The following is a 20375-nucleotide window of genomic DNA, read 5'->3' on the forward strand; positions in this document are numbered from 1 at the left end:
ACCTGAATTGTTTCAGAACTGCAGTTGTGCAAGTCTGATTCCTCGTTGGGCAGAGAATCTGCTCAGGGCAGACATACTGTGAATCCTTCTTGAAAGATTGTTGGAGTTAGTCTATCTTACAGTGAGGAAACCACCCCAGCTTCCGGGACCTGGGCTTCATCTGTTCTCACGCTTGTGGAGTTATTTACCTTCTCTCTGCTGGTGCTCATTTCTAGACAGAATGTGGTTTTGAGCTTAATGTGATGGAACATCTCCTTTAAGAGAATCTTAAAAAAAATTATTTGATCTGCCCTCCTATTACAATGCAGGGCTGACTTCTAATGCTTTTGATTCTTTAGGCACCTAACACTTCATACTAGCTAGCTTATGGTAAAACCACATTTCTTCATGATGCTAGCCACCTTGAGAGATGATTCCTTTCATGATCTTAGATCCAAACTTCTGTCAATAAGCAGTTTTTCAGTGCTGGTAACTTGGTATGCTCCTCTCTTGAACCACTATAACCCAGGAATTCCCAGCATAACATGTTCTTACTTTAATCTTCAGCATAAGGCGAAGATTTAAAGTCCTGCCTGTTGGTCTTGGTCTGAAAATTTCAAGCATTCTTCAGACTCTCTAAAAAGAAGTCAACCCTTTTATGGGGTTTAGTGTAATTCTTTGTCCTTTTTTCCTCACAGAGCAAGTTAGACAATGAGGTCAACTTAAGAAGCTCTGGTCTCAGATTGGGTTGATGTAAATCTGAAGTGAATGCTTGCAGCACTCCTGTATGCAACCTACTTGAAAATGGGAAGGGATCTAGTGCAAAATACACTTGTTAAAAATGGGTGTGTAATTCACAAGGGATGCATAATTTATGATGGGTAGAGCTCCAGTATGCTTTTAAATAGGAGCAGTCTCCAGACTGCAGTGTGATGTCTGTAGTTAGCAGCAGAGAGAGCTTCCAGTGATTCTGCAGTCTGACTTCATCTTGATTAGATCTGGAGTCATTCTTTGGGTGTTTACAATAATGCTGTGTAAACTCTGAAGCAGAACCAAGACATCCTAGCTGTAGAGGTTAGGATTTAGTCCTGGGAGGGTATTGTAGGGCCACAGGTCATGATTGCTCATCTGCTGAAAGTGATAGAAGTCATCCATGCTTTTAAAGACGGTAGGCTTAGGCTCAGAAATGGTTAATGGTTCAAAGCTGCACCAGGAGAGCTTTAGACTACATTAGGCAGCATTTCTTTACTGAGAGGGTGGTCAGATAGTAGAACAGGCCTCCTAGAGAGGTGATGGATGCCTTAGGCCTGTCAGTGTTTGAAGCGTTTGGAAGATACCCTTTATGACATGCTTTAGCTTATGGACAGCCTTGGAATGGTCAGGCAATTAGGCTAAGATGATCATTTTTAGCCCCTTCCAACTGAAATACTCTGTTCTATAAAAGTGGAAGGAAGAAAATACTGTTTTGTTAGGCCTTTTCCTAGACTGTGCCTCTTGCTGACAATGTCTTTTGCTTAAACCTACTTCATTACCTTTCTAATTACACTTAGGTGATAAAATTGCTTTGGTGCAGAAGTGGACTTCCAGTTCTCACTGCTAGGAAGAAAGAGATTTACTCTGTCTTTCCTTTGTTTGTTACATCAGTAACAGGAAAATCTTTGTATGGAAAAACTAAGATGTTCTTGGTCAGCCTGTGCAGATTCTGAAAACAAACTACAGTAGCACAGGATAAATGACATGTTAACCTTTTACCTGTGACTTGATTTTTGAATCCTAGCAGAGAAAGCAACTGAAAATACATTGATGCAATGACACATTTTAGTTTTCCAGTCTTGGACCTTTGCCTTGCAAGTAACCTTTTGAATAAGGACATAAATTAATGCTAAGGATTATATTAGTGATTTCTAGAGTTGGATGTTTGGGAGAACGCTTGCCTCAGAGGTGTAACTGAGCTCTGTGCTTGGGCCTGTGTGCTCAAGGCAATCTGATAAGACTGTCAATTAGAATTGAAGAAGCATCCCATAGGTGACTTCATCTTTTTCAGTTAACTGCCTCATCAAATCACTCATTGATGCAGCTTTTTAAACTGTCTGGCACAAGGTCATACGTGTTTTGTTACCTTGCAGGAAATTATTATACAAAGTCCACGTCATCTGGGTTACTGCATATAGCTCCCAGTAGGAACCTGTAAAATAATCTGTTCTTCCTGGAAGCAGAAATAGCTCTTAACAGGAGGTGACTTGTAAAACTGGTCTGCAAGTAGTGCACTTTGCTATCTCCCTTTTCCTTAGCAACTCTTAATTGCATGCAAACGAATCCTTAACATTTTTAAAGAGTTCTTAGAGGTGATGTTGGGAAGTGAGATTTTTGTCTGTCTTCACCATGCAGACCTGCATAGTAGTTCTTTGAGTGTTTTCAGGCTGGCAGTGTGGAGTCTCTCTGGAAGTGCTGCCTTAGTGTGACTGACTCTAGAAGGTGAGATAGAAAAGGGTGAGAGAACATGAGTAAGAAGTTTTGTGACTAAGTAAGTCTGTGTTGGCTTCAAACTTTATATGGCCCTCATAGGCGCCACTAATAAAGCTCTGTACCTCTCAGGTTGAGTAGCTAACTTCCTACCCTAAGATACAGTGTTAAGGAAGCTTGGAACAGCAGATGGTCATGGGAACCTGGAACATCCCTTCTAGGACTAGGCAATGCAACAAAATGGCTGTGTACACATGGGTGACAAAATGGTGGTGTCTGAACAAGGAGAGGAGACCTCACTTGGTGCCCTGAAGGTACCATCTGGGCTGGGTTCAAGGCCTGAAATGTAAAGTTGTTGAGACCTGAACTTTGTTGTGAGCTACCTCCAAACCCTGGCTTTAAGTCTGCTCCTGGACTGCTGCTAGTTAGCAGGACAGACCTTGGACAAATGAGCATTGATGTGAGCTGGTATGATTTTTCTTTCTTTCTTTATTTGTCCCTAAAATAAAAGGAACTATGTTTGTATCCAAGTCTTAACATGTTTTGTCCATGTTATTCAGTATTCACTTACATAAGTGCATGAGCAAGAAAATACAGCTAAGTAATTTGGACAATAAATGGAATTAAATGGAATAAGTAAATAATAATTAAAAACACCCCAAAACCACACATTGATTTTAACTGTCACTGCCAAGAAAAATGTTTTAAAAACATGCTGCAGTGTTGCCCCTGAGCACATGACAGAGATTCAGGTTGAACTTGCAGCTTTCTGCGTTGACACCTGCCTGCGTAGTGTTGCTATTAGTGGGGGGTTCAAAACATTTCTGTCCTTTATGTGGAAAGAGTCAAGTGCTGGTTTCAACTTACCCATATTTCTTACTGTCTGTCAGTTACAAGTGATCCTGTGGCCACTTGGAGTACTGGGATTGAAAGCAGTAATCTTTAGAGTAAGAATGAGACAAGGCCCTGCGTTTCGTAGCAAGATAAATTTAACATCAGAATTGTAATGTGTGTGACCTTTAAGCCTTGCTATTGCAAGGCCTATGTTGAAATAACATTTTAGCAATGCAAATAGCTCTGAGGTCTCTTTTGGCTTCCAAGGATGCAATCTGTTGGCTTGAGCCCACAGAGCTTTGAGGATGGAGATGCCCCTCGTGCTCTGTTCTATGTGGGTTGAGAAGCTTGATCGTGTGCAGCGCCAAGCGAGCACATCACCTACATTATTGCTGTTACCAACAAGGCACTTTCAGAGTAACCTGGTTTCATTTTTCATGAGATCTTTACTAATAGATTAATATATGGACTCATAAAACTGAGCATAAAAGACCTGGAGCTTAGATCTCCAGTGATGGACCCTCTCTGTTGGTGGTCCCCTGTTGAATTGCTGAGGTTTGCTGATGCCTAACCACTGAACTGGTGTCATTGCAGGTTCAGGTCCAGGTCCAGCAGTCACCACAGCAGGTCTCTGCCCAGCAGCTCTCTCCACAGCTTGCTGTCCATCAGGCTTCAGAGCAGCCAATCCAGGTCCAAGTGCAGATCCAAGGCCAGGCACAGCAGCAGGCATCGCAGACAATACAGAGTCAGTCTCTTCAGAGCCCCAGCCCATCTCAGCTGCAGGCAGCTCAAATCCAAGTGCAGCATGTGCAGACTGCCCAACAGATCCAGGCTGCGGAGATACAGGAGGAGCACATACAACACCAGCAGATCCAGGCCCAGCTTGTGGCAGGGCAGGCCATTACTGGTGGCCAGCAGATACAGATCCAAACGGTTGGGGCACTCTCACCTCCACCTTCTCAGCAAGGCTCTCCACGAGAGGGAGAGCGACGGATCAGCACTGCTAGCGTCCTTCAGCCGGTGAAGAAACGCAAGGTGGATATGCCTATTACTGTATCGTATGCTATTTCAGGGCAGCCGGTTGCCACAGTGCTGGCCATTCCTCAGGGCCAGCAGCAAAGTTACGTCTCCTTACGGCCAGACTTGTTGACAGTGGACAGTGCCCACCTGTACAGTGCCACTGGGACCATTACTAGCCCCACTGGAGAGACTTGGACCATCCCTGTTTACTCGGCTCAACCACGTGGTGACCTTCAGCAGCAAAACATAACCCACATTGCCATCCCTCAGGAGGCCTACAATGCCGTCCACGTCAGTGGCTCGCCAACGACGCTGACTACCGTGAAGCTGGAAGATGACAAGGATAAGATGGTGGGAAGCACTTCAGTAGTGAAGAACTCTCATGAGGAAGTGGTGCAGACTCTTGCTAACTCGCTCTTTCCGGCGCAGTTTATGAATGGCAACATCCACATTCCAGTGGCAGTGCAGGCTGTGGCAGGGACATACCAGAATACAGCACAGACAGTGCACATATGGGACCCACAGCAGCAACAGCAGCAGCCCACACCCCAAGAGCAAGGGCAGCAGCAGCAGCAGCTACAAGTCACTTGCTCAGTAAGTTAAAACTCTTTCTCAGGCTCACTCCATGATTAACAACCTGTGAATGTTGTGGAGAGGGAGGGAAAGGATGTCAGCAGTCAGCTGATACCTAGTAAGCAGAGTTTCTTGTCTCAGTAGCCTGGGTGTGGCACAGGGCATTTGACCTTTGATAGGTGTAGGACTACGATGTGTTAATGTTGGTTTGTAATTACAGGACTCAGAACTTCCCAAAACAAAGTACAGTCTTGATCTTTGTAATATAAATTGAGAGTTACTTGTAGATACATGCTCATTTTAATAGATACACACTCATTGCCAGCTGCTTCACAGCAGATACTCCAAAGGCTGCAGTCTTCTGAACTGTTCTAGGGGCTGCAGTGGGCAGGCAAGGATGATGGCAGCAAAGTAAGGACTGTCAATACACTAGTCACCTAGTTATCAGTAACTTCATGTTATGCAGCACGTGGATCCACAGCAGATCCAGCTGGCCCGGGTAAAGTGTCGAAATCTGACTAGTTGGGAACAAACTTCATGGATCATGTTACCTGTCTGTAACAGCATGTCCTGCTTCTGGTGAATGCCTGCTGAGCCAAGAGCACAGTAACCAGCCTAGGCAAGTAAGCACTTCAGAGTGCCTGGCAAACTGGCAGCCAAATCTGTTGCTGCTTTTTTAAAGGCTTTGTTACTAACTTTAAAGCCATAGATTACTTAGAATTGGCTTTTTAAGAATAACTGGGGCTGCTAAAGACTTGTCTTATATGTGCAAATGGATGCAATTTATATTTTATCACCAGAAAGTGAAAAGTGATTGATTTGTCAGAGCCTGTTTTTTTGCTGAATGGAAAGAGGTAAAAAATATCCACATCTGCTAGCATAAATATTGTCCTAAATTCTTTCCAGTTTATAAATAACACTGCTGACTTCTAAAACTCTATATGCCCTCTCCATCAGTGGGCACTGAGAGGAGGCAGATTACTTTCTATAGTCATGTCTGGTGGTTTCTGAGTGGCCTGTATCCTACCAAGGTCTTCAATGGAAAGGGTTCCCTATGTTTCTAGATAACTTTCAGATGCTGGATGCCCTCTTCTATAAAGCTGTACCTTAACTACAGCTTATGGGTCTTGTAATACATGGGATTTTGTTTGGTTGGAGTTTTATTGTTTTGTCATGTTCAAAGAGCCTTCTGTAGCTCATCTTTTCCTTATGTTGGTACTTCAGAGATTGTCACGTCATCACTTTTATCTGCTTGAGCAAACTAAGTTGATAGAACATTTGGCCTTTCTGCTGAAAAAGGATTTAGACTCATTCTAGGGTCTTTTAAGAGCAGGAGCCACATTCTTGGGATCCCTTCTGAGGAATTAGTGCTGTATTTTCTTTAATGGTTTCTTGTAAAGCTTCTGCTAACGCTGTATTCCTGTGTGCAGTGGTCTGCAATTCTTGCATATCAGTTTTCTGATCCCGAGTTTTTGGAGCACTGGGTGTTTCATGAGATACAGGGGCAAGTCCAGGAGAGATGCATTCTTCCTCTAAGAGGGTAGTAAAGCTACTTTAGGTGAATCTCAAGCTTTTGGGGGTTGTCCCTCACACAGTTGTGAGACAGAGGAATTTTCCTGCTTGCCCCGTACCATTGTCTGGCACTGTGCTGCTGTGGAATCTGGGCAAGTTGCAGCTGTTTTCATCTGTTTGTAAAATAATTAAGTCAGTTAAGAAGGGCGTGCTAGTTCAGTGAATGAACTGCCTGTGTGCCTGCCTTCACTCTGGACAAGGTGCCTGAGAGGGCAGGGCAGAAGATTGCTGCTTAGGTTAGTCTGACACAGGTGGCTGGCTCTGGAAGGCTTTCTGCTCTCTGGAGAGAAACAGTGCAGTTCTGAGGACGAGAGTGGAGGTTCAATCCTAGCTCCTGCAAAGAGGTATTGGTTCACCCTTGGACTCCTGTCCTCTTTCAGGCAGAGGCTTGCTTGACAACTTAAACTTCGTTGCCATCTGCCTTGATAAAAGCTGAGCCTTTTCTAGTATAGGGTCCTGATGCTCCTGGTGCTGATAAGCAAAGAGCTACTAAGAGTTTATGTAAAAAGTGTGTGGGGGGGGAAAGCTAAACAATGGCAGTTATAAAGCTCTGGTCTGAGGCTCTTGCAGGCTGCATGTGGTTACATGAAATAAGGTGCATGAATGACTGAAGTCTCTGTGCTGTTTTCATTATGGTCTCTAGTACTGTCAGAGCAGCTTTCACTGATTGACACTTGACTGTATCCAAAAATAAGTTACTCCATTATTACAAAGTCTGGCTTTTTGAGAGGAGGAGAAAGCAAAACTCTTTTGATGTAAGAATTGCTCTCTCTAGAACACTCAGGGTGCCGATGAGAGTTTGACTAAGAGCTGTGAAGCTTCACATTGATCACGGTAAATTTCCATTTGAGATAGTAATTCTTGGTGACTTAAGGTTCTGCTGCAAAGTAAACTTCCAAGGAGTCTAGAGAGAACCTGAGTCTATGGTAGTTAATCTTAATTAGCAGTATTTGGTAGTTTGAGAGCATTGCATTGCAACTAAATGAATGTTTTGATGCTGACATTCTAGTCTGTTATTTTTAGAACCTCTTACAAATGAATTAATTAACCTTACCAGCTGTTAAGAACAGAGTGTGTCTATTCTGCCTTTTCTGTACTGAACAATGCAGACAGCCTGCCCTCGATGGGCAGGGTTTGGGGGGAGGGATGCTAGCAGTATACAACACACAATCATATCCAGAACCTTGCTCAGGGCAGTCTAGGTTTGGAGCAACAGTGATTGCAGCTGATGCACCTTATTGTTCTTCCCTGCTAGGGGCTGGTGGTCTCTCTAGCTGCTGTGTCTGAGGAGCCTTGGGCTGCTCCTGTTGTAGTGAGGTGATGGATTTCAGTGATGGTTCAGAGTCAAGTTAGCTGAAGCCAAGAAAAATGCAGTGGAGCAAACAGGGCTCTGGGATCGATGGTGATCTATTTCAGTGTTCAAAAGGAGACCGGACATCTGTTGTTGAGAGGACTTCAGTGCTGTGAAGGAAGGTCCTTGCCTTTGGTAATGGCTAGGTTCTTCATGGCATTGCAGCATGAATGGCTTGTGTCTGTTAGGTCTCCTATGTGTTGCTGGGAGGACTCAGCCCTCCAAGTAATTAAGAAATTGACCACATTGCACCCTTGGCAGTCTATAAAAGGAGTCTTGCTACAGAGACATGTTTGTTGTCTCTTCATGCAGCCTGGCAGTCATATCCTCTCCCCATGGACTGGGACCTCATATAAGGACTCCTCCTCCTCCTCACTTCCATGTGTGTACTTGGTAGGCAGGACTTCTAAATGCATCAAACTGCAAGTAGTGTGGTTTTGCTAAAGGGATTATGGATATGTCCATTCAAGCTAAAAGTGTTCTTAGAGAGACAAATACTCTTCCATGAGCAGCAGTTTAGGTTAGACAGCAATAGTTGTGTTCCTTGGATTAATTTCTTGTTAGAGAGGAGTGTGCAGAAGGCTGATGTCCTGTGCTAGAGGTACTGCAGCATTACTTTTTCTTGGTTTTCTTTTCTTGAACTGATGCATGTGGAACTGTGTATCTGTAAACTGAAATGTTTTCTTTCATAGGCTCAGACTGTTCAGGTTGCTGAAGTTGAACCACAACCACAGCCACAGACTTCACCTGAACTTCTACTTCCAAATTCTCTGAAGCCAGAAGAAGGGCTTGAAGTGTGGAAAAGCTGGGCACAGACTAAGAATGCAGAGCTGGAAAAAGAAGCCCAAAATAGGCTAGCACCTATTGGAAGTATGTGTTGTAGCAACATGGCCTGCCTTTCCTTTCAAGCAGGGCTAGGACTGCCTAAAATGTTAGCTATTACAGCTCTGGAAAACACCTTTCTTTAATTGGTGTCTGTTTGTAAATTTGAACTGATTTGGGCTGCTGTGCTTGTTACTGCACACTCCCACTGCCACAGGACATGTTGCAAGGGAGGTATTAGCTCTGTGCTGAGCCAGCTTGAGCACCTAGGCTGGTAGCAGGAGAAACAGGTAGTGTATGACTGTGGTGCATGGACAAACAAAATGGCTGTGAATGCTGGCCAGGCTGGCACAGTGCTGCTGTTTTCCTGTTGCTGCAGGGCAGCGTTTCATTGTGGACACGGTAAAAGAAGGCAGTAGTCATGCAGCTGGCAGGGCAGAGTCTTCCTGTCAGATTCTTGCCTGGTTATCTTTCAGTAGATCTGACAGCCTAAGATCGTGATTTACTTCAGCTTTCTTTATTACACTGAGAAAACTAGGTGCTGCTGGGCCTGCCAGGTAGCATGGCGGAGCTGGAGGTCTGGGAAATCGTTCTTGAAGCATTGGGAAATAACATGGCTTTATGGCTTAAATAATATGGCCTTGGTCTGTGTTTCCAGGGCGTCAGCTGCTGAGGTTCCAGGAAGATCTCATCTCTTCAGCTGTGGCTGAGCTGAATTATGGTCTCTGCTTAATGACACGAGAAGCTCGCAATGGCGATGGTGAACCCTATGACCCAGATGTGCTCTACTATATCTTCCTGTGTATTCAGAAGGTAGAGGGAGAATGATTATATGTGCAGCAGAGCCATGCATGTTGGCAGCATGTATAGGGAGGATTCTGTGTTAGAAAAATGGAGACTCTTCTATTAGTCTTCCCAGCAATTTCATAAGAAAAACATCTTTGCTTTAAAATAAACCAAACCAAACCACACACACAAACAACCCTGCACACAACCAAAACAATAAAAACCTGAAACCCCCCCAGACAAAAATAAACCCCAAAACAACAACAACACAAAACAACACACACAAGTTTTAAAGAAGGCCAACCAGGTTAAATACCATTAATACACAGCAGTGCTTTTATCTACTGAGTTAAGATTGTGAAGCACTGCTGATAACTGAGTCCAGTATAGAATAGAATAAACCAGGTTGGAAGAGACTTTCAAGATGATCATGTCCAACCTATCATCCAACACCACCTAATCAACTAAACCATGCAACCAAGCACCCTATCAAGTCTCCTCCTGAACACCTCCAGTGATGGTGACTCCACTACCTCCTTGGGCAGCCCATTCCAATGGGCAATCACTCTCTGTGTAGAACTTCTTCCTAACCTCCAGCCTAAACCTCCCCCGGTACAGCCTGAGACTGTGTCCTCTTGTTCTGGTGCTGGTTGCCTGGGAGAAGAGACCAACCTCTGCCTGTCTACAACCTCCCTTCAGGGAGTTGTAGAGAACAATAAGGTCTCCCCTGAACCTCCTCCTCTGCAGGCTAAGCAACCCCAGCTCCCTCAGTCTCTCTTCATAGGGCTTGTGTTCATGGTGAGAGTAAGTTTTAAGTCTTTTGGGGGGGGCAGGGTGGAGAGTTGGATGATGCTTGAGGAAATTGCCAATGTCAGAACTTGATTGAGTCAAAGCTTTAACAGGCAGGAATGTAGCTCTGTGTGATGTGGGAAGTCTGAGCTGGTAATGTTAGTGTGCTTTCTGGAAGGGGCAGGAACAGGCCTGCTCACCAACAGGAGAGTCGAGCATCTCCTTAATCTCAAAGTAGTGTCCAAAGGACAGTCACATGAAATAATTTGCAGTTATTTAATACCTGAAATAAAAGGTGAAATCCAAATAGCTTTACTTTCCAAGACAGTTTTTCCTTTCTGACTTAGCATTTCCGTGATAGTAGCTGAAATTAGCTACCTTGTACTAGCCTTGGTGCAAGGGTCCATGCTCATCTGTAGAGTGTATTAGTCTCCAGTGCCTTGCTGTAAAATGGTTGAGCTCTCAGGATAAGGTCTGACCTGAGGAATGTAGTTGCTAGCACTGTACTGGACTGTGTTGTGAATCTCTTGCAGTATCTCTTTGAAAACGGTCGAGTAGATGACATCTTCTCAGATCTCTACTATATTCGGTTCACTGAGTGGCTGCATGAAGTTCTTAAGGATGTACAGCCTCGTGTTTCCCCTCTTGGTAAGAAGTTTTGTTTAAGAACTTGAAAACTTTCTGGAGCCTGAAATGTTTGAAGTCTAGTGCGAGCCTAGTCTGAACAGAAATGCTTCTGAAGTACTTAATGCCCCAAGGATGACTCATACTGTGCAGGGGGAGAAAACCCAAACGTATCTGAGGAAATGCTGGGGTTACTGCATGAGTTGGGCTCTAGTCCTTGTTGTTGAGGATTATTTGTGTATCAGTTGTCACCCATCAGAAGGCAGATTGTTGGGACTTTATAGCATCATGAGAGTGGCTTACTTGGAAGCCTGATGATGCTTGGTCCGAATCAAGCTTCCGCATCTGAAGGGCTAATACATCTTGCCTCTAACATGTATTGTCACTTTGGGAGATAATACAGCATTGTCTTGTTGCCATGTATCCAGATGGGTGCAGTCTGCAGGGCCAGCTGAGTGTCAAAGGTAAAAAAACATGTGATGAGTCTTGAATGCTGCAATCAAATGCAGCTCAGCTCAGCCCTTTGTTTAGAACACGAAGGCAACAGGGGTGGGGGGAGCAGTTCCAGAAGTGGATTTTGACACAATTGTGTATGAGAACTAGATCAGGAATTGCACTTTCAGAGCACAGAAACCTGGATTCTCATTACTTCATTCCCTTTGATCTGATTAGACATCAGTGAAGAAGCTATTGCTTCTGTTCAGAAACATAGCTGATGTTACAGGCTAGATGGCTAAGTAGCGCTGTGAGTTTGGGAATCCTTTTGTTTTCACACTGGCTCTTTGATCTGTGCTTTGTCATTCCACAAGGCCTGGAGTTCATACTGCTGTCTGTTTCTCTGTTTATCTGTCTATTTAGTGTATAGTATTTCTCTTCTCACAAAGGGGGAAAAAAAAGGCCCTGAGAATGAAAGGATTACTCCTGTGTCCAAATACATCACTTGGCGCTGGGTGCTGACTAAAGCTGCACATGGGGCCAAGAGCTGATTTGTTACCCTGGCCTGCCTGCTTTCACATATTATTGGATTAGGAGCATCTGCATTGGAGTTGAGCCATTAATTAAAAGCTGTTTAAGTGCATATTTATTTCTCTCTGGGCTGGGAGGATGTGCAGGCATATTGCAGAAGCGTGCTCTGCAACAAGAGGTTGACGTACGTACACAAGTGTTTCCTAACTGTACCTGCTCCTTAAAAAGCTATTTGCACAGTAATGAGTCTAGATGTCAGGGAGGATCTCCTTCTCCTCTTTCCTTTAAGAATTGGGTGTTCTCAGGTACTTCCATACCATAAAATGCTGCATATGCTCCTGCTGTGACTGTCTCCTACTGTGGTGGTGACTTCTGATTATTGCAGGTTATGTCCTCTCCAGTCATGTAACAGAAGAGATGCTGTGGGAGTGTAAGCAGCTAGGAGCTCACTCCCCTTCCACCTTGCTCACTACACTGATGTTTTTTAATACAAAGTAAGTACTTAAGTCTCTGGGAATTTGGGGGAATAAAAGAACTTCAAATGTCTTTGACAGGGCTGGTAGGAAACAGCTGCACTGGATTATGGCAAAGCCGTGGATTTGGGATGATGGCACATAGAGCCCTTTTGCAGCCCCATCAGGCAAAGCAGATGCAGTGCAACAAGGAAGTGAGCTAGCAAATGGAAACCTGAACTTGTGGTTGTTGCCTGCACTGCTGCTAGAGTAGTCTTTTTAACGTTGCGTTGATTTGAGTTTCAGCTGGGTCGTGATGAGTAAAGATAACTACCTCACTGCTGTGACCATATCCTTTACTTGACTCTGAATGTCCTGTGTTCTTTTCTTTCTGTGCAGATATTTCCTGTTGAAAACAGTAGACCAGCACATGAAGCTGGCCTTCTCCAAGGTTTTGAGGCAGACCAAGAAGAATCCTTCTAATCCCAAGGACAAAAGCACGAGTATCCGCTACCTGAAGGCTCCTGGCATGCACCAGACAGGACAGAAAGGTAGTATCTGGAAGTGTGTGTGTGTAATACTTATTTACTGGGATTGAAGGAAGTGGATGGACCTGGAAATGTCTGCAGGTAGGGCCACGAGAACCTAAAGCTCTGCCAACTATCTGTGCACTCTCTCTGCGAGAGGGTAGTACCTCTTGATAACCAGCCTGGGGGCATACCTTACCTGGGGCATATAGGGCTCATCAGGAGCCAAGGATAGCTTCTTTGTTGTTCTTCCCTTTGGTTTGGGTTTAAGTAGGGGAAAATTTTTTGAGGACTTCTCTTATCTTGCCTTGTAAACCCATAATAATAGAATCCATATACAAGTACAGTCTGTCCTCTGTAAGCACACACCCAGGATTTAGCTGAGGCATTGCAGTCTCAGTAGTGGGATTTCACTCATTTGGGGCCCAGGTAGGGGAGACATGGAGAGAATGGTGCAGTTGAGTTGTGTTCTTCCAGTAGTCTTGGGATAAAGCAAGCTCCATACAGTGCTTTGAGGATTTGTAACCCTGGGACAGCCGTGTGTCTCTTGCCAGCTCTTGCAGGGTGACGAGGTGCTGAGGCTGTGTGGCACCGTTCAGTTTGCTGTGCTGACACAGTGTCTGATGAACTTCTTGGGGGGGTGGTTTGTAGTTACAGATGACATGTATGCAGAGCAGACTGAGAATCCAGAGAACCCCCTGAGGTGTCCGATAAAGCTGTATGACTTCTACCTCTTCAAATGGTGAGAGCACTTGTTCTGTGTATGGCTGCTTGTCTCCTGTGGCTGTTAAGCTGTATCTTGTAGCTGGCCTAGTTTTCAGGGCTGTGTTTTATTGCTGGCACACTTTCTATATTTGCATAATTTTACTTAAGTGGGATGGGGTGTTGATGTGGGAGGGTAGGATTTACTCTGATGGCATGAAAGTCAAACTTCTGTGGTATTTAAAGAGACAAATCCTGATTTGTGAACTGGCTGTTCTGAATCTCATACTCTGGAGGTCTGCTGTGTTGGCATGAGCTGTGACTTGCAGGCAAGTCATCTGGAATCTCATCTGAGAGGAGATTAGGGTCCTATTCCAATTGGCTTCTGAGCGAAAAAGAGGACTTGCTATGGAGGGAGCCTTGAAGGACTCTCCTCAAATTATGGTGATTCTGGTAATTAATGTAAGCATTCCTCTGCACAGCCTGGATGTGAAAATTCTTCATCCTTGTTTCATTCTGAAAGACCCCTGGAGCCATGCTTACTACTGTGAAACAAAAGCTATTTTCTTGCAGTCATCATTATGGCTTTTTAACCTCAGCGTGGCCTAAAACCTTTGGGACCGCCGCTTCCCCTAGATGTAACTCTTCTTTGTGTCTCATCAGCCAGATGTTCACTGTCAGGAATTGTGGACCTGGGGTGAGGACAGTGGTGGCCTCTCTCTCCCAGGACATCCTGTTAGTCTGGTTATTTCTGATCTTCCTCACGCAGCCCCCAGAGCGTGAAAGGCCGGAATGACACCTTTTACTTGACACCGGAGCCAGTGGTGGCCCCCAACAGCCCTATCTGGTATTCCATCCAGCCGATCAGCAGAGAGCAGATGGAGCAGATGCTCACCCGGATCCTGGTGATACGAGAGATTCAGGAAGCTCTTGCCGTGGCTAACGCCAGCACCATGCACTAAGGCATCCTTCTTGGCTCAGAAGGGGTGGGGCAGGGTGATGGGGGAGGGACAAGCAAAGATAAATTGTACAGACTTTTACACTAAAGGAGATGCCTAAGTTTTTGGTTTTTTATTGGTGTAGTTATGAAGCCCTTTTAGGCTTCTTCTCTTTAAAAGAATCTAAAGGAAAACCTACCCATTGTGTATCCTATCCTACACACCAAACTGTTGGAACCATTGGAGGCTGCATATTCCCTGCGAGCTGGGAGCTATGGAAAGCTGCTGGTTGACCCTGGTCTTTTTTATGATGTAGAAAACATGGAACTACAGGATTGGCCTGGATGGCTGGGGCCTCTGTCTCCTTGAGCACGTGCAGCCTAGAGGGCACAGAATGATGGATGGACCTGCTCAGCCAGTGGAGGAGAGGCAGGCATCTTCTTTCCTTGTGCTTGGACGTTAATTTGCTGTTATCTTGGAAGGAAGAGGAGAGAGTGAACTGCAGTTGTGATTTATACAAAAACACCCAACCCCCCAAACCAACGATTTCTATTCAAACCTTTAAGTGACATTTTTAGATGTTAAAAGTACAAACTTTACCACACTCTTCTTTTTTGGCCTAACATTGAGGCCTTAAACCTTGAGGCTTCTGTGCCTGATGGAATTCTTGTAACATACACTTGTGTATCATATAAAGATACCATCCTGTTTCTCTTATGTATTCTTACTCTAGTTGTTTATTAAGAATGACGAGCACGTCTTTTCAACATGCCATTGAACAATGTGTCTTTATTTGGGGAAGAGTGAGCTGTGAGGGTGGGGGGGGGGTCATTATACAAAGATCAGTATGCAAACTGGTTGTTCTCATCCCTGTTTGTGCTTTCCAGCGCCACGCCGCTGGACTTCTCACCCCTGCAAATCAAGAAGGTAGAAGGGGATTAACTTCTGTTGAAGGACCTGAATGTCTGCTTGCTGATGGAAGCTCATTGTCAGGCTAGGAACATGGGGTCTGTGAGACCAGGTCAAACTGTCCTAATGTTCTGTGGCCAGCCTGTGAGGCTTCACCCCGAGGCAAATCCCCCTCTCCCCATCTTTACAAAAGCATCACACCAACGGCATGATTGGAGGGGTGTTGGAGGGAAAAGGCCTTCCAGGAGCAGCATGTGGCTTACTCCTGCCTTTTCACTGTTTCTAACACAGCTGTGTAGCTTCTGGCATCATTCATGATCATAAACCCCAGCCCTGTAGTCTTGCCTTGCTGCATCTTAAATGGTTGCTGTATTTTATAACATTAACAAGTAGTCTGCTCTTTTGAAGCCAGCAGGTAGCCACCTGTGCTTGAAACGGAGATCACTCTAGCCGGGCTTTAATTTGTGCCACCAGCTTCTTGGGTGCAGAGGTAACTCTGCTTCTTGAACTTGTCTTCCCTGCTTCTCCATCTCCTATTCCTTCCCTGTTTGAAAATACAAAAACCACCTCTATCTATTTAAATATATATTACAGTAAAAACAACCTTGTGTACAGGCAAGCAATTTTTCTGAAGCTTCTGTTGGCCAGCACCTGTCTGTATTGAGAAGGAAGGTCTGCTCTCTCTGTCAGTTGTGTGCAGTGTAAACAAGACAGTATTCCCTGTCCTTGTGCTCCTGAGCAGTGCTAAGGTGGGCTTAGAGACTTCAAGTCTCTGATGCTTCATATTGACCTTGGTGTCCATGAGGAAGCAGATGTGCTTGGGCTGGTTGTCAGTATGAGAAGTTTGTTCCCTGTATAGGGCTCTGTGCAGAGAGGTGGGGTTGTTTACTGGTACCTGTACTCTAAGGCAGACTTCTACTTCAGTGTCTGCCCTCAAGAGTTATGCCAGGGGAAAACAGCCTGGGATTGGTGCCCAGATCCCCATGGGTACATCGGGCAGGTAGTACCTCAGTAGTGTGTAGTGCTAGCAACACTCAGTTCAGCCTTTGGGAGCCAGCAGCTGCTCCTGGTAGGGTGGTTTTCAGAATTGCTAATGCTGCTTCAGCTGTCAGAAGCCTGTAATGCCTTTACCATTTCTCAGTGACTGGAATGGCCACCTCTGGCCCTAATTTAAGTACATAAGGACATGATTAGGGACAAGCTCCTGCTGTTTCAAGCCCACACAGATTGGATTTCCCATTCTTCTGGGCAGTTTGTCCTGTCTTCTGAACAGAGTTGCAAAGATGTGAGGAAAAACTGCAGACACCCGTGCTTAAGTCCTGATGTGTGCTCTGCAATGCTGCATGGGAAGCTAGTTCCAGCATGCCTGCATCTCAGCAAGAGCCTGCTGCATTGTCTGTCTCCATTCAAAGTGCAGAGGGTGTTGAAGTCATCTGCCAAGCACTCAGTCACTTCATTAGGTGGTCTTGGGAGGCACCTCTTGCTCTAAAAACTGCCAGAAGCTGGAATAATTTGATAGACTATTAGATCAGTTCCAAGTTAGGGGTGAACAATACTTCAGCTGAGTTTTCTGGGGAAAGAGAATTCCAAGTTACCTTCAAATTCTAGATTGTGGAAAGACTTTTCCCTACTGTTCTTAACTGCAGGATGATCTACACTCTTTGTAGGGGAAGAGTTCTCCATCTTGGAGAATACTTAGAAGCAGGGGAACTTGGACACAGTGAGGTGTAGAGATCTCCTGATGATTGGCTCTGTCCTGACTGAAGTGTTGCCATTATTTTCTCATTCTTTGGACATACCAGAAGAGAGATTTACTCATACAGAAGTGGACTGCTGTACTGTTCTGTACTGTCTCATTGATGTCCACCATGTTAACTTCATCCCCTATTTCTAGAGACAATCGATATACTGTGACTTAAGGATTATTTTCCTGGACCTGGCTTCTAGTCTGGCTCTCTGGAGCTAGTTTAAAAGGTACAGTATTTCTAGAATATAAATACTATGTTCTTTGATAGTGAAGAACACAATCTGCTCCCTTTTAGGGGCTCATAGGCAGATGTGCACAGAGTAGCACAGAAGAGTGCTGTGGCTTAGGATTGCTATCCAAGTTCTGGGAAATGTTCCCAGTCAAACATGTAAAATAGCTTTTTAACACTTTCCTATAACCAGCTTGACTGCTGCTTAAAGGGCATTTCCCCCTCGGCTCGGAGTGCCAAACCGCCAGCTCTTGTACGTGTGTGTATATTACAGGAGAACTCTCCATGCCCTATGCCTATTATGAGACAGGTTGAAAATGCATCGATTTCTACATGAGTGAAGCTGAGAAGTTGAGCTAGGGACCCTGCATTGCTGGTTTTGAACTCTGCCCATCTTGTCTCCACAGTGTGAAGGGAACCATAGAAAGCAGTGCATGACTGACTACTGTAAAGCACCTCTCATTCTGACTTAAGACTCATCTGCTGTCCTATCTCTTGACACTAATAGCATTGTTTTTCTAAGGAAACCTGCAGCCTCTTACACACTTGTCAATGGCACCATTAGATTTTCATTTACTTTCAGGCATTTCCTCTAAGTGATAATATCTGAAGAGCAGGGAGCAACCTAGAGAGTTGTTCTTCCTTTCTGACTAGAGAGGTGAGGAAAAGGAACAATTCAAGTAAGAGGGCTGTCATCTGTTGGCTGTTTCACACCTAGAGATCTGGATTTTTAGGTGGGAGACAAGGTCTCAAGTAGTTCCTGTTCTGCCTTTGAAGCAATGAAAAGCTAATCTGATCCCTAAATAAGAACAGTCTTTGGCACTGTTGTTTCTAGGGCATATATTAAGGTAGTCTTGTTCTCAGATGCACCAGAGCTGCTTTCTGCCTTAGTGTATGTAGAATGGCTTAGGTCATCTTCAAGTCTAACAGCATCTTGTGCTGTTAGAACTGATTAAAAAAATGGTAGGAAAGAGCCCTCTGAGCATTTGTAGGGTGGAAGACTTGCTGATAGCTCATCCTCTTGCTGGTCTGAGTTCTGCTAGACATTGACCGACTCTGCACAGCCCAACCAAACTGCATTCTCATCCAAGTTTTATAGTGACTTGCAATTAATGTTTGGACTCTTAAATCACTGTTGAAGAGGGATATAAACTGTCTTCCACTCTGTACAGGGCTTTTCTCCCCACCTTCTTGCTGGAGCTGCTCCTCTCAACTACTACAGGGAACATACCTTACCCTGACGTTTCAGCCTGTTCTGTTTCACTGGTGCCAACGCATAGGAAAGAGCCCTTCTCAACTCAAGCATCTTCCTACCTTAAGGAGCATCTCAGATCTTCCAGAGATCTTGCTGACATGCTGCCCCATAAACCTCTGAGGTGACTGCTGTGTCCCTTACTTGTCTATTCCATTTATTGCATGGCTGAAGCTCGGCTCTCAGCAATGCAGTCACTTTCCCTGTATAGCCTTGTGCATGGCAGCCGCATTTGCCTGCTTCTCTGTTCTTCTTTGAGCTCCTCAGAATGGGGAGGCAGATTGAACCCACTTACAGCAGCAATAAATAGTATCTAGAACTTGAGGGAACTGTAGGAGAGAATGAGGTGGAGAGGGTGTCTTGGAAAGGCAGGGTCCAGTTGCAGCCCAGAGCCTTGCTTGATAATGAGTGTGCAGCCTATATGCAAATTATGTCTTGTCTGTCCCTCCTGTGTTGACCCTGGTCTAAACAGCACATGTGATTGGCATCCTGCAAAGTGACCTTCAGGACTCTCCAGTAGCTTTGCCCCGTGAGTAACTCACACTACAAATCATTTTAAAGAGATGCACTCAACTATTTTTTTAATTTAATTTTACTCTTATATTCTCTGCTCTTTGTAATCTGCTTGGAAATAAAATGTTTTTCCCTGCAGCCTTTGTTGTAGTCTGTTTGAGAACCATTAAACTTTTGTGTGGTGTTTCTCTTGGAACAGAAGCCAACTTGCCTGTTTACTGCCGTGCCGGTGCTCAAGCGTTAACAGCCCAGATCGGCTTAGCAGACCTTTGTCCGTGCTGCCCTTATTTACAACAAAGGGGAGCGAGACCTGTTAAACTGATCGGGGTCTGGCGCGGCGCCTGCCGTCCTGCCGATCCTGTCACGGGCAGCGCTGATTCCAGGCTGCATGTCCTTTCACAAGCAGCGTTTGCCTTCCAGCCCAGCCTGCGGGTTGAGGATCTCTGTGTCGCTAGTGGTGACGGCGGTTGGTGGTGTGAGGCTAGGCGCTTTATTCACTGCGAAGGACAGGGCTTTTCTTACAGCTTCAAGCCAACTGCAAACAATGGGAAATCAGTGTCTGGAGAGGTGACATCAACAGCTAGCTGAGACTTACCCATGAATTATGTAAAGAAGTAAAGCCAGGGTGAAATGCACTTTTAGCAGACCATAGGGGAAGAAGAATCGGAACCCTGTGAAGTTCACAGCATAGCATCACGATGAACACTGTCAATGCATGGCTGTAGGAAGATGGTGTTGATGTTGCCATTCACAATAGTAGTAAGAGGCTTGCTAGCAGTCTTTTGCCATAAATCTCGTTGCTGGCTCAGTTATGCAAGAGCTGCTTTTTCATAGGTGAGGGTCTCTGGAAACTGCCTTACAGCAAAGGGAACAGTGTTGTGCTGAGGCACCATTCTTTAGTTCCTTGAACTTGTTAAATAGGGGTTGCTTCATAGAGCCTGTTACAGCAAAGCAGCGTGAGAAAGGGTCTGGTTGTCTCATTTCCTCTGATGCCAGATTGGGTATGTCATGCCAAACCTCAGTAAGAGAGGACTGGCATGAGATTAGCACCTGGCTGGGATCACCCCAGGTCCTTCCCTGCAGACTACTGTAATGCCTTTTCTGTGCCTTTCCCTTCCCACTGCTACGCTGTTGCCTTGCTCCTGCCTCTTCCATCCTTCTTGCAGATCCCTTTGACTTACAATTGCTTTGGACTCTGCTGCTGTTCAAGTCTACATGCACCCTCTGGGCAGCGGCTTTCTGTGCAGGTCCTCCAGGGCCAGTTGTTTTCTAAGCACGTGTCACACTGTACGGGTCATACTTACGTAAGTAAGACCAGCACAGGACT

General features: G+C 45.1%; 1 protein-coding gene across 3 annotated transcripts in view; it reads left to right on the top strand.

Moving 5' to 3' along the window:
* The window catches only part of QRICH1 (glutamine rich 1), a 28764-nt gene extending 9578 nt beyond the window's left edge, over nucleotides 1-19186 (top strand). For all 3 annotated transcript variants that reach the window (XM_068154196.1, XM_068154197.1, XM_068154198.1), the window contains 8 exons: nucleotides 3871-4890; nucleotides 8485-8662; nucleotides 9273-9427; nucleotides 10723-10837; nucleotides 12165-12273; nucleotides 12631-12782; nucleotides 13410-13500; nucleotides 14230-19186. In XM_068154196.1, coding sequence (XP_068010297.1) covers nucleotides 3871-4890; nucleotides 8485-8662; nucleotides 9273-9427; nucleotides 10723-10837; nucleotides 12165-12273; nucleotides 12631-12782; nucleotides 13410-13500; nucleotides 14230-14422 — 2013 coding nt within the window. In that variant the 3' untranslated portion in view covers nucleotides 14423-19186. The remainder of the gene's footprint in view (nucleotides 1-3870; nucleotides 4891-8484; nucleotides 8663-9272; nucleotides 9428-10722; nucleotides 10838-12164; nucleotides 12274-12630; nucleotides 12783-13409; nucleotides 13501-14229) is intronic.
* Nucleotides 19187-20375: the final 1189 nt, after the last annotated feature.

This window comes from Melanerpes formicivorus, unplaced genomic scaffold (genome assembly GCF_026170545.1).
Source record: "Melanerpes formicivorus ecotype bairdi unplaced genomic scaffold, bMelFor1.0.p_v2 SCAF_28, whole genome shotgun sequence".
NCBI classification, from domain to species: domain Eukaryota; kingdom Metazoa; phylum Chordata; class Aves; order Piciformes; family Picidae; genus Melanerpes; species Melanerpes formicivorus.